The sequence below is a fragment of the Watersipora subatra genome, chromosome 1 (assembly GCF_963576615.1).
Source record: "Watersipora subatra chromosome 1, tzWatSuba1.1, whole genome shotgun sequence".
Classification (NCBI taxonomy): domain Eukaryota; kingdom Metazoa; phylum Bryozoa; class Gymnolaemata; order Cheilostomatida; family Watersiporidae; genus Watersipora; species Watersipora subatra.
Window position 1 is genome coordinate 72,980,509 of NC_088708.1, and position 19,330 is coordinate 72,999,838.

General features: G+C 37.1%; 1 protein-coding gene across 1 annotated transcript in view; it reads left to right on the forward strand.

Moving 5' to 3' along the window:
- LOC137391348 (protein sidekick-2-like) overlaps positions 1-19,330 on the forward strand; it is a 78,271-nt gene that overhangs the window by 31,565 nt on the left and 27,376 nt on the right. Inside the window, exons 13-20 of the mRNA XM_068077799.1 lie at positions 6,862-7,031; positions 10,444-10,552; positions 10,645-10,980; positions 11,322-11,427; positions 12,660-12,859; positions 13,518-13,662; positions 14,766-14,893; positions 17,908-18,024. Of these exons, the coding sequence (XP_067933900.1) occupies positions 6,862-7,031; positions 10,444-10,552; positions 10,645-10,980; positions 11,322-11,427; positions 12,660-12,859; positions 13,518-13,662; positions 14,766-14,893; positions 17,908-18,024 (1,311 nt within the window). The remainder of the gene's footprint in view (positions 1-6,861; positions 7,032-10,443; positions 10,553-10,644; positions 10,981-11,321; positions 11,428-12,659; positions 12,860-13,517; positions 13,663-14,765; positions 14,894-17,907; positions 18,025-19,330) is intronic.

Here is a 19,330-nt window from a genome sequence, read left to right on the forward strand (position 1 = left end):
GGATGTTTTTGCAATCAGCTTCATGTGAAGCAGCACATCATATTGTCACAAAGTTAGACTGTAACAGCTAAAATTTGAATTGATTTCGTGTATTTCTATAGAAAGGAAATTGATTGTTGCATGCATATGTAAGGTACGTATTTACTTACAATCTAACATATAGATGATGCATTCTATGGAGAGTGTCTGTTTATAGACTGCGAGTGACAGATGTCTATATACTACAGCCTACTTGCAATTAGCGCATACAAAGTGCATCTATTCTTTGCTTGTCTGCAGGTACCACTTGAATGAGCATGCATGTTCATGTTAGAATTATACCTTGATATCGAAAATCGTGCACTCACAATGCAACACACATCGTGCACTCACAATGCAACACACATCGTGCACTCACAATGCAACACACATCGTGCCAATATTAAACTGCATTTATAGTTCCGAACCTCCAAGTTCCGAAAATATAGTTTATGAACCTAGAAGCCACGAATCTTCAGTTAAAATATGGGCATTTATTGTAAAGCCTCATGTCAGGCGTCCAAAAGTGTTTCATGACTGTGTGAATGTCGTATTCAAATCCCTTGCTAATTCACAGTTACTAGGTTCACAGCAGGAATATCACTGGACTCCTATATTAGGCTTATTGGCTAGAAGTATGACTGCTACTGGTAGTGCGCTTCTCACCAAATTTATTCTCATGAACTACCTACATTCATTCATAAAATAGCAACAGCTAGCAATAATATTACTGCTATCTCTAAGTTATGACAGTCCATTTTTAGCGATATTATGTACCCCATTATTAACGTAACCAGTAGTAACTTGCTTCAGTGTAGATGATCCTGTATTGGTGAAAAAATAAATGCCGGAGCTAGAACCCAGTAGTCATACCTAAACGCATTAGTTGTCCAGTTGAGTAAGCCAGAATGTTGAATTGCATGTATGTAGATCTTGTGCTACTGAGCGTATGCAAAAAATGACATGATTGACTACAAAGTGGCATTAAAATTTGTGTATTTTTCATCACTAACGCGATGAGTAGCAAAGGGAGAGGAGGTAAGTTACTAGAATTTGTCATTCGCCGGTGTATTGAGTAAAGATTGATACGTGAGCTGTTGAGAAATTGCTGACCGTCTCACTTTCTATAAAAAATAACATGGCTTCAATGTTGTAAACTGAACACCGTTTCTGGCATCTCCTAGCATGGTCTGCAAAGATAACAAAATTACACCTCAAAATGATTGATCAATGATGTCGGTGTCGCTAAAAAGAAACCAGTTGTATTTTCGCAAAGCTTTTCTAAAATTAATCTGTGTTAAGCCCTGTTTACATTAATTAGCTTTGGCATCTCGGTCGATAAGTTTAAGTTTTATATTGTCAACTCATTGCAAGTCTTACCTCTTGAGGTACACACAGAAACCAATATCTGAATTTTTATACTTCACTGTTTATTTCTTTATCTGGTTGGACAAGCTCTTCTACAAAGAGAGTCAACAAAATTGTTCATTGCATTTTAAGTCTTTCTGTTGTTCACAGAGTTCTATTTATAAGTGAAGACAATTTTTAGAGTGAAGACAACTCCAAGGCCGAAACGTGTTTCTTCTGCCACTCTTTCGTACATGTACATCAAGCGCAAACACTCACACGGTATGGGGTTATCCTACCAATTTATTTTTTCTCACGTGATAACACTTCGTAGCTTACGTTGTCGGCTGGAGTTTATCACCCTTTATTTTTGAAGAAAATAATTTGACGCCTGAATGATTAATGAGGAACTCGGGCTGTATATTTGACAGGTAATCGCTTTACTACGACGTACCGAGCCAGCTATGCCAGTTTGTGTTCCATTGTCGAGCTGCTTATGCTATTTGTAAGTATTCGTACAATATTCCAAAGTTTATCAACTACTAGTAATAGCCTCAAAATTTCTGTAAATACAATATTCTATCCAACAAACTGGTAATAACCAATTATATCTACCATTCTATATATACATTATCATATATTTGCAGTCCTGCTCTTTGTAAACAGTATGTGAAATAGAGGAGTTACTTTTTGATGAATCGGTCAAGGCTGTATATCAGCTTTTGGTTTACGTTCCACACTCATCACGTTACTATCGTATATTATTTATCTATAACCTGTGCTCAGATCATACTCGCGGTCTCGAATTACACGCTTTACAATCTGCAGTCTACCGCTTGGTTTTTTAGTCGGATTATATTTTCTCTGCGGTCTTCTGGGAAAAAAACTGTGTTTTTATAGCATTGTATGGCAAAACACCTCGTTTCACACATTTCCTAAACCCTTTATAATCGTGGTTCAGGCAGGCATTGTACCAAATTCCTCTACCAGTTTATGATGCTCACTAGCATCTGGTCATCTACCAACTGTAGCATGGGTTTTTAAAATCTCTCAGTGATTACGTGTTTCAGATTTGTTAGAAAGTCATATTTTAAATATAACTCTACCTGAACACAGCCTATTTGCTCTGCAGATGGTCTATAGACTACTTTTAGGCCTGCGAGATTTAGGATTTACACACTTTGTGGTGCTATTTGTTTACTTCTCAGGGAAACTTAAGAAATGAAATTTTAATTTAGGAGCTGAATTCAAACTCATGATCAGTAATAGGTACACATTGGTACTGTCATTGCGCTGATAGCACCAGCAGACCTTGTCAGGCAGTATTTGTGCTGTCGCATTCAACTACTTCATATGACCTAATATGGTAAATTTAATCGAAGACCTTCACGATATCAATAAATTGGTTAAAACTGGTCACTCATAGATTTAAACTACATTTTGACGAGTATCGTCATCAGAAAATAGAATGAATCACCTATGAGGGTAAAATCATTGGGTAGGTTATACTGAGAGAATGTATTGTACATAAGTCACCTCTCTTGTAGTGTGAACACTTCCAGTGGATGACGAATCTTATTGGTTAGCTGAATGCTGCCATAAAACTATTTGTTAAACGGATTAACTGCTAGCACTATATGGATAGTTCTGGAGGCCTGCCTGTGTTCTTACATATTACCCTTCTTTGTGTTCTGGTCCACCTGACAGGTGAGTATTACACTTTGGTGTCAACCTCCGGCTGGTTGTTTGGATTAGATATATGTTACGTTGGAGATTATGCATATTATGTTCTCACTGATTGCAGATTAATCACTGACTATAGTTTTTGGTCAAAGCCCCTTCAGTCAAGAAAAGCTTTATACATAGATAGATAATAACTTTGTTTACGCAGGTCAAGGTCATTTAAAGCAAATTAGATTGCGAGACAAAAATAAAAAATAGTAAAATAAATTATGTGTATTGAAAGAAAGATCTTTTCGTGCATAATGCTGTTCTATAATGTAAATTGGCAAGGTGTTGGTGTCTGGTATAAGGTGTTGTGGCTTTTTGGGTAGTAGGAATGTAGTAGATGGTCAGGCAGACTGGAGATACGATTTGAGTATTTTAAACGACAAATAAATAAAAATACATTTAGCTCCACAGTATGTATGCTTAGCTTCTGCTGATATTAGCAATAAACATACATGCCTCTCGCACTGCTGATGTAAGGCTCAGATAGTACATATTCAAAAACAAAGATTTGTAACCAAACTGTTCTTTTAATAAGAACTGCATTCATAGTGTTGTTATGAAAAGGTCACGTTTAAAAACAGTTGTCACAAGGCCATTTCAGTTTATTAGCTTATCTTGTCTCCCAAAGTGCCTTGCATCAAGTCATCTGCCGAACAGATTATGCTGGACGGTCATGCTGTAAATAACAACATTACCGAAGACGGTACTACAAACTTACAGAACAGATCTTATTCATTGAACCAGTTTCATGATGAAAACCAGCAATCAAAGGATAATTTGATTGAAAATTAATATAAACTCATCTAAAATTGAAGTACAGCCACAGACCTCAGGTTGCGATGACACTGTTATACTATGTAGAACACGCTGATTTTTTGCTCTCTTCGTACAAAATGTTTATCAGCAATACGAAATCAACAGAAAGTTTTCCCGAAATTCAAATTTGGCAGTCGGTGTGCTGATTTCGTCTGAATAACAAATATGCCATTATGCAATTCACTGAAATCCCTCCCACAATGAATGAAAGAGATATGATCTCACTCAGTTCAGAGTTATTCGTTATTGGGAAAACCAAACTGAAAATGGATAGGTGATACAATTTTTGTGAGGAAAAAGTTGTAAGTTCAGTGAAATAGTTGAAAATACAAACTAAAACTTAGTTTAAAGTATATGTTTAGTAAGCTAAATTCATCAAAGTTAAATTCAATGTTTGTGTTATACAACTGCCTTGAAAGTAAAAACTCCCTACGGTAGCCTACTTGCTGCTTATATTATACTGTAATGTTACATTTCATAACAGATCAAAGCTACTAAATACACCAAAGTTACTGTAAGTAACTATAGTTACTAAAGTTAACATATCACTTTATTACTAATTTTTAATACGTACGGTAAGTAGCCTATATAGAATTTTGATGATTTTCACCAGGACGTGTTTGCACTTTGCATTAGATATGTGCTATGGGTTTCTATATCCCTCTATCCAAAATTTTCGGCTTATGATGCTAACACCAGAACCAATTAAAATCATATGGTGAGGGTCCACTGGATGTTTTTAAGATTGTAAATAAAAGGTTAACACTGAAGAGTTTTTGATGGAGAAGGCAAGGCTTTTTACTGCTGCTAACTCTAATCACTTGACATACACTGCTATCTGGTTAATTTACACGAATGCTACAATAGATAAAGCAGCAAGGGCGTGTTCCCTTATGGATAATGGGCAGTGCTACACGAGGCTGAGGTAATTCATATACCTATTTAGCCTGATGATATGCCTGTACTTGTTATACCAATAGTAGAGCTTCCTATAAAGAGTGGTTATCATTAGTTGAAACTACTATATGGTTTTGACTCAAAAGTGATTTTTCCTTTTCTGAGATCATTTTATAGATGAAATATATTTCTAAAACAATTATTTTTTGAAAAATGACCAAACTATATGAAAGATAAAAACATGATATCCCTGTTTCTGCTGTTCCTGTTTTGCTAAGGAGTTTTACTTGCTGCTCAGGTTTCGTTATTCTGACACTTGAGCTTGAAACAGCAATTATAGGATGTGATGAACCATGTAGGATTCCTGGTCGTAACATCGCTCCCTATCATCTAAATAAGATTCAGTTCTTTTGATATGAAAAGCCTTATAGGTGGCCATTTCATAAGTAGCTCTTAGTAAAATCTTAGATGTTGCAAGAGGGAGATGAAGACCAAATCTTGTAGGCTTCTAAATTAACCGTTACGGGTAGATATTACCATTAGGAATACTGATTGTATGTTACCTCGCTGAGTGTGTACCAACCCAAGTAATATATCAGTTTTCTTGCTCATATCAGTTTCTTCCTTACATATTGGGAGCTTGCCATGATAATTTCTATCATTCAGAGCAAGTGTGTTTTTCAAATTCCTATTTCTTCAAATTCCTTTGGTTTACTTTCGAAATGTCAGCATAATTCGTTTTCCAGACTACCGCCGCTGACATTCCTTGACTGAAGCGTGGCGAAGACTTCGTGATTCCTTTTTCAGTGCTTTGTTTTCTTTGTGCCCCGGAACAAAAGACTCATTCTTCCTCTGACTCATAATGTGTTTACGAAAGCCTTTCACACTCGAAAGTTTTCAGTAATGAAATTCTTGTGCCTATATCTCCGATACAATTGAGCCTACGGCGTATTAGTGGATGAAAAGGGCTGGCTTCTTGTGGTATGACTCATCTTTTAGTAGGCAAACTCTAGTCATGATATGAAAGTATCAATTATAACGCTGGTACTAGTTGTAATGGTAGGATACTTAAGTGAGGATTTTAGTAAATATTCTAGTAGAGCCAATAATATTGAGTCTCACGGGTTTGGTGCTCTCTCTCTCTCTCCCTCTCTCTCTCTCTGCATAAACAAAGTGAGCGGAGAAGATATTTCTTTGTTTAAAGCAGACCTCATGGTTCATTGACTTTCCACTTCTGTTTCAAGTAGGTGACAGAGAATTGCTTCGCTGACCGGTTCATTTCAAAACAGGTCATCGGAGCGATATAATATTTTGAAATTTTAAAACTGGCCAGTGATCAAGTGACTTTACTAAGGATGCCTTGAGCATAAACTAATGGGCTCTAAAGTTGGTCTTGTTAAAACAATATTATACATTGGCTTTAAATGTCATGCAGCCACTCAGTGCCCTGTCACAGCTGATTGGAGGAGGGACATGATAATCAGTAGTCAAACCAGTCTTCTTGTTAATAGATTATACTAGCTCACAATTCACCTTCATTCGTTGATGAGGAGACATAATCAGCAGTTGTTGAGGGTAGATGCTATCAGCAATCATTGAGATTGTTTTCAATGATTGGCCTCAACAATTCAGCGATTGCTATAGCCTGTGAGCATCTAAAAACTTGACCTATGTTCTACATGTTGTTTGTTTTTAATGATCTACGAAAGATTTCACACAAAAAATTTGTAGCGTCTTCCCAAAACTCGCTTTTTGTAAGACAATCGGTATGTTCTCTGTACGATATCTGATGTTTATGAGAGACATGCATTTACCATCTGGCAATGAGACCTATCCTATAATATCATTTATTTTATTTATCAAAGATCTTTAATTTTCTGCAATTATGAAAGGTATGTAATTTAAATATGAACGCCATAACACAAACCTCCCATGCAGAAAGAATCAGAAAGCACTTGTAGTTGTCCATGTTGTTACTCAATCGGTTACAAGTGAGCAGGAGAGCAAGGGCATAACAAATTAGCAATATGATTTTGATTATGTATGTTGTAGAATCAACTGCTCCCACCATCGCCTCTTTTGCCCTCCGTGGCTCTTCATATCAGAGTTCTATTGATGTAGAAGAAGGGTACAGACTAGTGTGTGTACCTAGGGTCAGTGGAGCTCCCCCTCCAACTATTACTTTCTACAAGGATGGCGAACTTGACCCTCAGGCTGCATCGGTAAGTAAAACTAGCACTTGCTCAACGATGTTACTGGTATATGATAGCGAAATGCCTTTGCCATGTGGCATTTACAAAGCCTTGCCTTATGACACTGTTGGGCTCTCTTCCAACCTCTTTTGACTATGTACCGCTTCCTGTCACGATAAAGTGGCCAGCGTGTAGATTTGCTGATATTCCGCCAGACATTTTGATTATCCATTGATGAGAGACTTGCTGAACAACCAGCTGAACTTCATATGGAGCTCATTCATCTTTCAAACTACTAGCGTTTTATGATAAACACTCAGGGGAAAAACTTCAACACCTAACAAGTGTGGGCTCACCACTCCAACACAAATAATAACTTTAATTTTTTAAAGATGCGATATCCGAATTCCACAAATATTGTTCAGGGGGAACTTTTCTTATTTTAGTTTATGTTTAAACTAAATATCTATTTGCCTCCCTTGATCTGCACTCCAATGCTGCTCACTATGAATGTCTACTGCTGCCTATGCAGTGCTTCACATAAGAATACGTAAGGAACATTTGTAAACAGCTAGCCATATTTCTAGAGCACCTAAACAATAAGACTTCGCGTATACTGCGTTTGAAATATTCGCATAAGTTTTATAAAAACAAAATAAAAATTAGAATAGTATTTCACTCAGCTGACTTTTGGACTCCATTGATTGCGGTAGAGATATAATATCACTCGTATTGTTGTTAATTAATTCCTCAGCAATATGTACCTAAAAATAAAATATGATAACGACGTACTCATGATTATATTGATACTAAGACTTGTTTTTATAATCCAGATTCAACGAAATGCAACAAAATACTCAAGCAAAAATAAATTGTAATATAATGCGTGGTAATAATGCATTTCCCATGGTATTAATATATTTATTAGTCTGATTAGATAGTTGGATACACAACCACAAGAACGATAATTCATCATGTCTGTTGTTGAGTCATACCACTGCTTGTGCAGCAGCATGACGGAGATGATAAATTTTTCTATGAACAAATTAATTACTCCTGATTAAAATAGTTGTCTTTCCTGTAAATATTTTCCTGTAAATATTTTCACATAAAACAGTGTGGCAAAGATTGACAGATCTGAGATATTAAACAGGAAACAACTACAATTATGTTCTTTGAAGAAAGAATAAACGGAGTCAGTTTTAAAATCAAAATCATGTTATAAACATGAGATTTCAGCATAGCTAACAGTCATCATGTCACAACACAATTAGATACACACAATAAACAACTGATCATCCCGAAGCAAAAGGTTTTTATAATTGAGTCTGCGTATTGAATGCCATTTGAACTTAATGCTATAAGTCAAGACCAAAACAAACAGTCCAGGCAGTGTGATAAAATTAAGAAGCAGATGGCTACAGGAAGTCGCTAAAACTTGGCAGCTTGTTGGCTCGCTTAGCAACATAATCAAAAGAAAATGAACTATGTATATAAATTAGGACAAAACAAATATCTACCACATATAAATGTGGTAGACATTTGTTTTGTTCATCCTTGACCTCCTGGAGAGACTCAAGTTGCTATGTCAAGATGCGTATGCTGAGAATCAACATGTATAAAGCAATAATTACTGTGTATATACAATATATTTTTCACTTTAAAAAATGGTATTGGTCATCTAATCAATTTCAGAGCTATCCGTATCACTAAGAACCTATGTTAAAATGAAAGTGCAAGTAGATTTTTTAATTTTTTAAATCTGTATAAGCAAATAAATTGACATACTTCAACTTTTGCCACTATTAGGTACATACATGTATATTAGTAAGTTCTGCAGAGAATAAGACCAAGGCAATTAGTTCAATAGCACTATTGGTTACTTGGTGATAATCCTACCATTTATGGTAGCTGCTGTGTGCTTAGCCTGCCATTCATGGTGTTCACTCACATGCTGTTGAGCAGTTGCTTATGCACTGCAAGTTTTATGTTATCATTCAAGCGCAATTGTTAGATGATAGAATATTTTATAGGATCTTCCGGTAATAGCGTATTATATATATAAATAATATATATATATATATCATAGCATAATTTTATGGTTTCCAAACTCAAGGCTAAGATAAAACTAGTACCCCTGCATACCATTGGACGTGAAGCACATGTGAGGATGTATCATCTACAGCTTGCGTAACTACAAGACATTCTTAGCAACAGCAATACTGAAAATTTATATGTGGATGTTTTTATTATAATGCTGCCATATAAAATAATACTTCCGTGTGTCCAATTATGGACAAATTACCCAGTCAAGCTAATCTTCAACTTTCAAGCTTTCAAGTTTTAATATGTTGTCATATATGGCTCAAAATGTTTTTCACCAAACCATAAAAAACACAATTAACCAATGAAAATGTGTGGCGCAACAGCGTTTCAGACCAAACCATTTTATTAGATGTAGCAGCGACTCATTTGAAAGCATTTGCTAGACGCACCAAGAGAAGCATTTAAATACATTATTAGTTAATAAGTATTAGCCTCGCTTGTTGCATGATCAGTTTTAGTCGGAAACACTGTTAGCGCAAATCCTTGGCAACAATATACTCACTCAATACACCGACATTTCTATTTCTCCATTATGGAACTGGGCTTGTAGAATTGGAAACATGTTGACAGTTGTCACGCAGATCAGTGGAATCAGTTTGCCTTTAGCTCTCAATGTCACAACCATGCAAATACATTCTAATCGGTCTTTCTTGTTTAGCCTTTTCAAGATCTCATCTTCGGAAGATATTGCTTTCCTACTAAGAACTTGGACAACATGATTTAGAAGCTCTATCTATTTTTATTAAATCATTGCTTTAAATTCAACGGAACATTTTGTTGTTAGTACTTTTCAAGCCACAGAGCGGCCGAGTTACGATCGATCGATTTGACAGCCGTAACAATTGGCTGCCTTCAGCTTTCAATGCCATGAACTCCTGCTGGCAGTCATCGCTGGATGGTGAATTAACTTTCAGATCATAGACTCATCTGCCTCACAGGAGGCTGTCATTCTCTAAATATTTATCATGGTTAAATTCCTTTTCAAATGCTCATCAGTAAGAATGTGTAATTGGCTTGTATTTCGCTGACTGGACAACTCTCTGTATGCATCTACATGCAAGTGCGAACAATATCGCTGCTCCTGCAAAGGCCAGTGGTGACTGCCAGCCCTGCGGTACCGTGTACAGGAACTATCTTTTCTTGCTTTGCTATAGCATTTTCAAATCTGCTCTCGTAAAGCCTGGTTCCCATATACGTCGCAAAGCACCGGCGACAACACTGCAGGTTATTATTAGCGGTGAAATGGGTGAAATTTTCAAATCCGCTCTCGTAAGCAATGAGGTTATGTTAGGTATTGAGTGTGTCCCCTTCAATGATGCCTGCTGGTCTTTTACAGAACAAGCTAATCAAAACTATAACGAGAAATGATGAGGGTCTTTACTGGATTGTAGCCAACAACAGTGTGGGCGCTGCCATCAGCCGCAAAGTTAGGCTCTCCATATTCTGTAAGTATTTCAAATTTTACTACGGCGGCCTCATTATTAATGACACTACTTGACAAGTACTCATCTCCCTTCATTCCTTTTTCACATTTCAGATGTGAATGCATGGCCCGAACCGACGGTCATAGAAGATTTAAATATAGTCGAACGATCAGCTTTAGTTCTTAATGTTCCGCACATCGAAGCAAATCCCCCTCCTGATGACACATCTCTGCAGTGGTTCAAAAGTCCTGCCTCCGCTCCCGACTCTAACGACGCTACCGAGAGGGTAGTCGTGGGAGATCAATATCATATAACACTTTCAATGCAGCTCATAGTTTTAAGTACGCCTCAATTTTTTGGTGGTAAAGTCTACCAGGCAGAGTATTCAAACTTCTACACTCCAGAACTACCTAGTACGAGGAGCAAGCGCTTCAAGCTACGGATTGAACGTGAGTAGTGAAGCACCTACTTGGCTTTCTCATGACATTTTCATCAGGTCTAGCTGCGCATTAACAAATCAATACGTTATTAACCTGCCCATCAAGCAATATGCCATGTTAGGGCTTAAACTTGGTTTAAAGTCAAGGCTACAAGTGTGGAAGTGATATTTGATTAAAAAATATGTCCTTATAGGAGCTTTAAACTTGACTGTGTCTGATAGAGAATCAAGATCTTTCAATGCTACCACTGTGTATATATGCGTTTCTTACATGGTCTTCCTAGTGCATGAGTCTTTATTCAAAGACGTTGCTACAGCTCGTTCACCAGAGCGAGTATTGCCATCTTGTAGAAAAGACGGATTTGGTCAGCCCCGAGTTTGTTATCAGCTTACCAAATGTGACATATGCTCAGCGAACTGGAGTTGGCCACGTTTTAGAATGCGTTGTAAATGCCCAGTAGGTATCCTTTATGTTTGCTCATATACTTATGTATCATGTGGTTTATCCATACCACCAATAATTTCAAGGCTGCCTGTATTGTCAACACTTTACATACTTACGATACACTTACGATATACTTACATACTTACACACGATACACACATAAGAATTGATAATCCGGCCACCTTCAGATTGTTTCAGTATCTGCTAGTGTTGGTTCAGATATTTGATCTTAAGAAATTGCACTGAAATTGAGCCCAAATAGCAAATTTAATAAACTATGAAGTATTATCCTCCTGTCATATGTTCAGTAGCTGCTATTGTGTTTGCATGATTTTGTTCAAGTGATTTTGTTTGATGATATGAATTCATGTTGGTACTAATCAGTAAGTCTTGCTCATGAAAGATGGAAATGTTAGCCTCTGTTATCTTGTTTTATCTACATTAAGCATGTTTCTTTGCAATGAGCCATTGTCCTTGACACGAATTTGTTCGACAAAACGTCAATACATTATAAGGTTGGGGAAAAAACACTGAAATTGTACCAGCAAAGATCAAGAGAAAGTGGATAGGTGCAATTAATGCAATACAATTTTAAGTAATGCTTAGGGAAGATTGATCTTATTGCGCCAAAAAGTAACTGTACCCTGATAAAATAATTAAATACAGCCAAAGTTTTGCGAATATACGTGAAGACAATTTTAGTTATGAAAATGTTTCTCAAAATAAAACTAAAATAGAAGTGTACAAGTATATAAGTCATGCTACTGACCTTAACACATCTCTAGCATTGCTACCACAATTACTACGTTGACGCTCATCAGCACACAAAACTAGGATTTTTTTAGTAAGCTTATGAAATAACTTGAAAATATAGTATTTTATATTTTGCCAAAGTTGATTTTTTTTGAAGTTTTATTTAAAGTTTGCTGTAGAAATTAGCTGTATGAGTGGTATTTTTGCTGTGATGAAACATGCATATGTCAGGATAATCAAGGCTTCATATTCATTACTCTAGTAATAAACTATACTAGTAGTTACATAAACTAGTAGAACCCCAGCTAAATCTCTGCCTGAGCCACTTATCAGGAATATGAGGCTTATTAATACAACTAGGTTTTGAAGGTTTCCTTGAGACAACATTGGCCCACTTGTTGGCTCCTGTCACACTCCTGTCCACTCTCACACTTCCTTGAGTGACGGATTGAGGACGGAAACATGCAATAAAGGAGTTGTTTATCTTTCAGTCCGTTGAACAACGCTCAAATTTCTTGGTACCGGAAGCCAGCTCAATCAGGAGATGCCCCTCCTATCTCTATTACTCATAGTTTAGCATTCAACAATCGACGCTGCACCATCAACAATTTTAACGATGGAGATGTCTACAGCTGCGAAGCTGGCAGCGGCAGCAGTCTCATAACTAGCTCTACCACCATCTCAGTCGTAGGTGAGAATTGAAACGTTTGCTATGCTTTAGCTTGTTTTTGTAAGAAAACTTAATTAGTTTTCAAAACTTGTAACACTGACTACACATGCTTTGAAATTGCAAACTTATTCGACTTGGGGATGAGTGATTTGTTGCGCCATAGTCCATGTCTTTGGTGTACATCATAGTGAATATATAGAGACCGTGAGTTGGCTCATATTTGAATATCAAATGAGTGCTGCAAGTGTTGTTGAGAGAACAAAAACAAATGTATTACAAGGGCCGGATGATTTAATGTTTAATACTCCATAGTGAATTTGTTGAGATGTTACAATGTGCCAGGATATTTTTGAGAGATTTTCAAAATCTTGTTTGCCTACCAAGCCTTATAAGTGTGCAATATTTGTTGCCATGGCAACCGTCTATAAAGGATGGATAATAAGGACTTCATATAGCGGGTTGTTCACTGCTCAGTGTGATTCACGCTGTGATGTGATTTCAAGAGTGAAACCTCAGTGAACTCACTTATGTGACTGAGTTGTTGTTTGCTGTTTTTCTTCTTCGAGAAAAAGACCATAAGGATATACATTTCATCCGTTTGACACAATTTGTCCATCCTTATTTTTGTAAAAACACATTCTACTTTTGGGCTTGCATTTGGCAAATGGTTATATTACAGAGCCTCCATCTACTGAAGATAGCCTTCCTCTCGTCTTCACCAAAGACTTAGGTTCTCAAATTACTATACCTTGTCAAGTAAAAAGCAACCCACCAGCTAACATCACTTGGTATAAGAATGCAGTTCCTGTTGTACCAACTAACAGGTGAGGTCCTTCTTGGACCATGTCATGTACTCTTCCTTCTTTCCACTTTAGGCATCAATCAGTATTTAGCGACAGCAAATACTGACGACTTGTAGCTGCCAGATTTTTTTATAACAATTGGAATTTAGTGAGAAGGTAGCCAAGAAGTGACATTCAGTAGCTGTATTATACCTTGTCTTACTAGACACCCTAAATTGGTCAGCTCTTTGATCTTGCGAGGTAGCAACACGAAGAGCTACTTGATCGTTCTGTATAGAGGTCAGCAGAATGTATTGTAGTGCGGTTTATGGGGGATATAATTGAGATATAAATGCCAATTTAGAAGAGTATTACTCGCAACTGGTAGCGTTTAATTGTTGACAATCACTATATTTTTATTGTGTGGAAGATGCAAGTTTGGAGTTGTGTGCACCCACATCGAGTTACCGTACGATGCGTGTTTCAATGGACATCCGCATGTTGCGGATTAATGCGGACGCTCTGCTAAAAAGAGAAGGAATTTCACGCCAGAAGTCATAGTGGCAAAGTACTGTTTTGCTCAAATTGAAATTGGAACGACTGAAGTGTAACAAGTGTTTAAAATGGAATAGCTTTCGCGGTATTTCCTCGCGCATCATTCGCAAGCCCCGTTTCCATCTTTCCCAATCGTGAGAATTCGATAAAAATTTGTGGGTAACAAAACTTGCTTGACTTGCGGGTTTTTGCCTTTCCATCTTGTGGATGACACAAACTTGCAGATTAACCGCGTCATAGAAACAGTGACTGCAGATCGTGAGTCGGATCTATGATGTCGGAAGGTCGGATCTATGATGTCGGAAGGTCGGATCTATGATATCGGAAGGTTGGATCTATGATATCGGAAGGTCGGATCTATGATGTCGGAAGATCGGATCTATGATGTCGGAAGGTCGGATCTATGATGTCGGAAGGTCGGATCTATGATGTCGGAAGGTCGGATCTATGATGTCGGAAGATCGGAGAGACTGATGGGAAAAACTATTATCGGGGAGTTTGAGGGAAAGAGACTTGTTCGCATTGGTTGTAACTCTACCAGATTTTTCAGAGCTGAAAAACATACTTGGTAATATCACCATCTTCTGTAGATTGCTGACACATCCCAATGGATCACTCTCACTCTTTAATATACAGTTCCAAGACACAGCTGTCTACCAGTGCATTGCTGAGAACCCCTATGGCTCGCTCACTTACCAAACCCACCTTAAACTCAATCGTAAGTTACGCTTTATGCAAGTCAGTAGCTTTCTCTCCATCATGTATCTGTGGAGACGAGTAGCCTTCTCTCTACCATGTATCTGTGGAGATGAGTAGCCTTCTCTCCACCATGTATCTGTGAACACGAGCTAATCTGTCTGATATAACCTTTTAAAACCTACTTCAACTTATTGTTGCTCTATAATTAGCTGTTAAAAATCTCAGTTGCACAAATAAAAATGTATAAGTGGGGTTTGATTCGAATACAATGTATACGTATATGAACATATGGATTAATCTATAGAAATACTTTATTTAACCTAAAAGAATATGCTAAAAAGATTGTCACTTTAAGGCATTTTAGTCAGCATGTCATGTTTGTAGAATATTCTGCAATTACAAAGTGGACCCACGAAAAACTGCTTTATATTTTAACACTTAGTAAAATCCCTATCAGACACTTGCATGACCTTCGGAGACCACAGGCGCAAGTGTAATAAATATTTTCTTTGGTTGTGCAAACCACTCCATTTTAAAAAAATATCTGAATAATAGAATTTTTATGACAACAGAAGCCATTTTATTTAGTAACTAACTAGTATATTTTTAGCTGAACCACTCATTAGTAAAATCTTGCATGACGTAAGCCACCCTTGAATTTTCAGCAAATTGTTGGGAGGACAAAGCAGGTCTTATTCACTATCTTTCCATGACGCGTATGATGCACACATTTGAGCCAATCCGCAAGTTAATCACACCATGGAAACAGCATAAATCCACAAACTAAGTCAGTTTTGTGATTCGCAAACTTTATCGAATCCATCATGCGCATTAATATATCGCTGGCTATTCTATTTTAAACATTTTCACGCTTCGGTATATTTTTTTCGATTTGAGCAGTCTCAATGCGCCTAAGTTCTGAATGATTGTTGCTAAGCTTTGAGCGACAAGACTGTGTAGCTATTTATAGAGTCATTAATTAAGTTAATACTTGACCTTTGAGGTCAAGTGCTGGCGTTAAATGCGCATCGCATCGTTAAATGCCATCCTCTTCCTTTCGAGTTTTTCATGTATCGGATAACTGGCAGTGCATGGCACGAGTACTTCTTGGCCGACGGGTTTCTCGAGTATCGGGTTTGTTGATACGGATTTTATGTTTAAATTTTCTAAACATTAGACACATCTTAAAATTTACAAAGCATTTGTATTTCTATTCAATTTATTTATTATTTTTCACTGTTTTTATCGACTGACATTCGTGCTTGCAGCGTTAACACGCGGGTTGTTAAACAGCCAAGAGCGCAGGGCGCAATAGACCAAGTTTTTGTTCACACTACTCGAAGGATCCGGGTACCAAAACTTGAACTCGAAAGTCAAAGCCCGACCCGCAAGATCGAAACACTCAAAATCTTTATTACCCGATACTCGAGAGAAGATAACGCGCAAGTCCAACGAGTTTTCGTACCCGTGCCCAGCGCTAGCGCAGATGTTCACTGAAACGCTCGATTGCATAGCAACTCAACTTGCGCACAGCCCCTAATGCATATCATGCGAGTCATGGAAACATAGTGGCTGTGTATATTGAACAGTATTGGTCAATATTGAACAGTATTGGTCAAAATGTCTTAATTTGTTTTCTATCGTAATCCAGTAGCACTCTTATCTTTTACTTTAGAGACTCAAACTCAAACTCATTCAATTATGATTATGAATACAAAATAACATGCGGGTCTCAGCAAAACTGACTTGCAACTAAAAGAGCTAATATATGCATAATTTTCCTTTCTCACTCAGAGTGAGCCACTACACAAAGAACCACTATCCCCAATCATTCTTTCAATGTTGCACGCTCAGTGGCTTACAGTCAATGAGATATGCCTCCACCGTTTTCTTATACCTTTCTAAATGCTCCTTATAACAAAAGCAAGTGTCAGATATTACAAAAATAACAAAACCCTGGCATGATCTGGATCATCAATAGATAGTTCTTTCACATAGATTTTCATTTCATCTTTCATATTCTATTTCTGTATAACTATATATAATATATATATAATTATATGGCTTAGGTCTTGTAAGAAATGAGTGGTATAATTTAGCCATATATCGTCCATAATTTGAGGTTTGGTTAGTCATTTACCCAGCATGCAGAGTAGATGAAGAGCATTCATTCAAGCCTTTATTATGAGCATTCAGAGCATTTACCCAGCATGAGCGTGGGTAGAGAGCTCATAATAAAGGCTCGAATATTCACTAGGATGTTTGAGTGACAGATACTCATTTGTAAAAATGTTTATGCAGTCATTCCTGTGGTTAGCCGGCAGCAGCTCAGACCGGTTTATGCATAAGCATGGGTTAGCAGAAGTTCTATTTGTGCAGCCGGCATGTTCTATAATTACTAGCACTCCGTCAGTCCGGTGTGCCCGTAAGAGATTGGCGTGTGTAATAGGTAACTCCACAATTATTCTGCAACGCAAAGTGGTGGAGCGGTGCGTTTGGTAGTTCACCCGACTGCTAAACCGAATATTCATGTGATACATTTATTCCTTAACGTCTTGCGTGGCTTCGAAAAGACAACACTGCTCTTATAATAATTAATTTCTTGGATTAGTGAGGCCAGACTGTGGTGTATAGAGTTTGGCCAGGCCTGCTATAGGTAGCCTTGTAAGTTGTACAAGTCTGTACAAGTTGTACAAGCCTTTATAAGCTGTAACTGCTCATACCTTTGATAGCTGTTCTCTATCTGTAACATGCTGACTGGTAAATTAAAGCTTCACCTTAACTTTTTGCCTAAAATAACATCGGCTAAGCGTTAGTGCAAAGTAGCCAATGTTCGAATGACAGGCTTTTGCTAGATGTAAGAAAAAAGGTTTACCAGTGGTTTGCTCTCCTCTGATGGATGAACTATCGTAACATCTGCCAAAGTTTGTTTGTACATGTATTTGATTGGCCGGCTAATCAGTGACGATCTACACAGGTAGTCAAACTCGCCTGCTACTGAATGCTGCATACTCATGCCAATGATATTTCTAGGAGCTCCTCCTTCAATCATTACTCCTCCCCGAAACAAGACAGTCCTTTCTGGCGAAGAAGTGTTACTTACTTGTCTGGTTGCTGGGGAGCCATGGCCAGATGTCTATTGGTCTTTCAGTGAGTTTCTCTAGTATTTCTAGAGTGTTCTGTGTATCACATGACATCTATTGGAAACACTTGTGTGACTCGTTACATTTTCACATGCCTTTGTAACTCTTGTTATCAGAGTCGCCTAGCGGTCCCTTTAACCCGAGTGGCCCCTATAATACCTATAATCCCTAGTGGTCCTTATAATCTCTAGTGGTCCCTATAATCCCTAGTGGTCATTTTGATATCGGTTCTATTCAGTGACAGAGCACAAAAATAAATCATAGTAATTTTCCAATATCTTATTTTAACCATTCTGCATTAAAATTCAGCAACAAATGTTCATGATCATCTCAAAAGTATGTTTTTGGAACACAGACATTCTGTTAAATGAAAATCAACAACCATTATTTTTAGAGATTTACGATGTGAAGTCTCTTTCTAAACTAATACGAGAACCTAATCTAACAAGTTTCCTGTTTTAGACATACATTTTCTTTCATTCAACATAATAAGAGAACGTAATAAGTTTCCTAATGTTTTCTACAACATACATACATATACATACAACATAGATATGTGGGAGTTTTCAGCTAAATAATCTTTTCATCGATCATTAATAGATAGCAAACACAAGGGCTTGATTTGTAGGCTGATCATTCAATTTTTGATAAATTATTTTCATAGATGAAAGAAACAGTTCAAATGTCATATTTTTGTATAGAGTGAATGTTTGACAAATTTATCAAGTTACTTCCTTCGCATTTTGATCAATTGTTAGCATCTCACATATCAATCATATTCTAAATGGTTCTTAATGGATTTGAATTGCTTTCTGAAATGACTGCTAGAGGGGAAAAAATGTCTACTAATTAATGTTATTTTTATAGCTTACTCGTGTGATTGTGATAAGGGTTTTTCAATTAGCAAGATCAATTCATGATGGCACATTAGATTTTTAAAAGAATTTTTAAATATGTTAAAATATCACAACATGAAGTTCATGTTGTTTGAAGCATTATTTTGTTTGCTATATAACAAAGTGATGGTTCATTAAGTCGTAAGAATCAAAATTGCAATGAAAGTTTAGCAAAAGGAGCGACTGACTAACTGGCAGCAAGTGATGTATGATGAAGAATTGCATAATAGTTATAGCTACACGCGATCCAGTTAGGAGCCTGGCTGGGCTGTAAGACCTAATTCACATATACTGTAAAACCGCTATTTTTCTATTTTTTTTTACCTTTCGTGCTTGTGCACAAAAGGTAAAAAAATTTAATTAGAACCCTGCGATCTGTTTGCATCGATCCTTGAAGATTCTAATTGCTTTGAATTC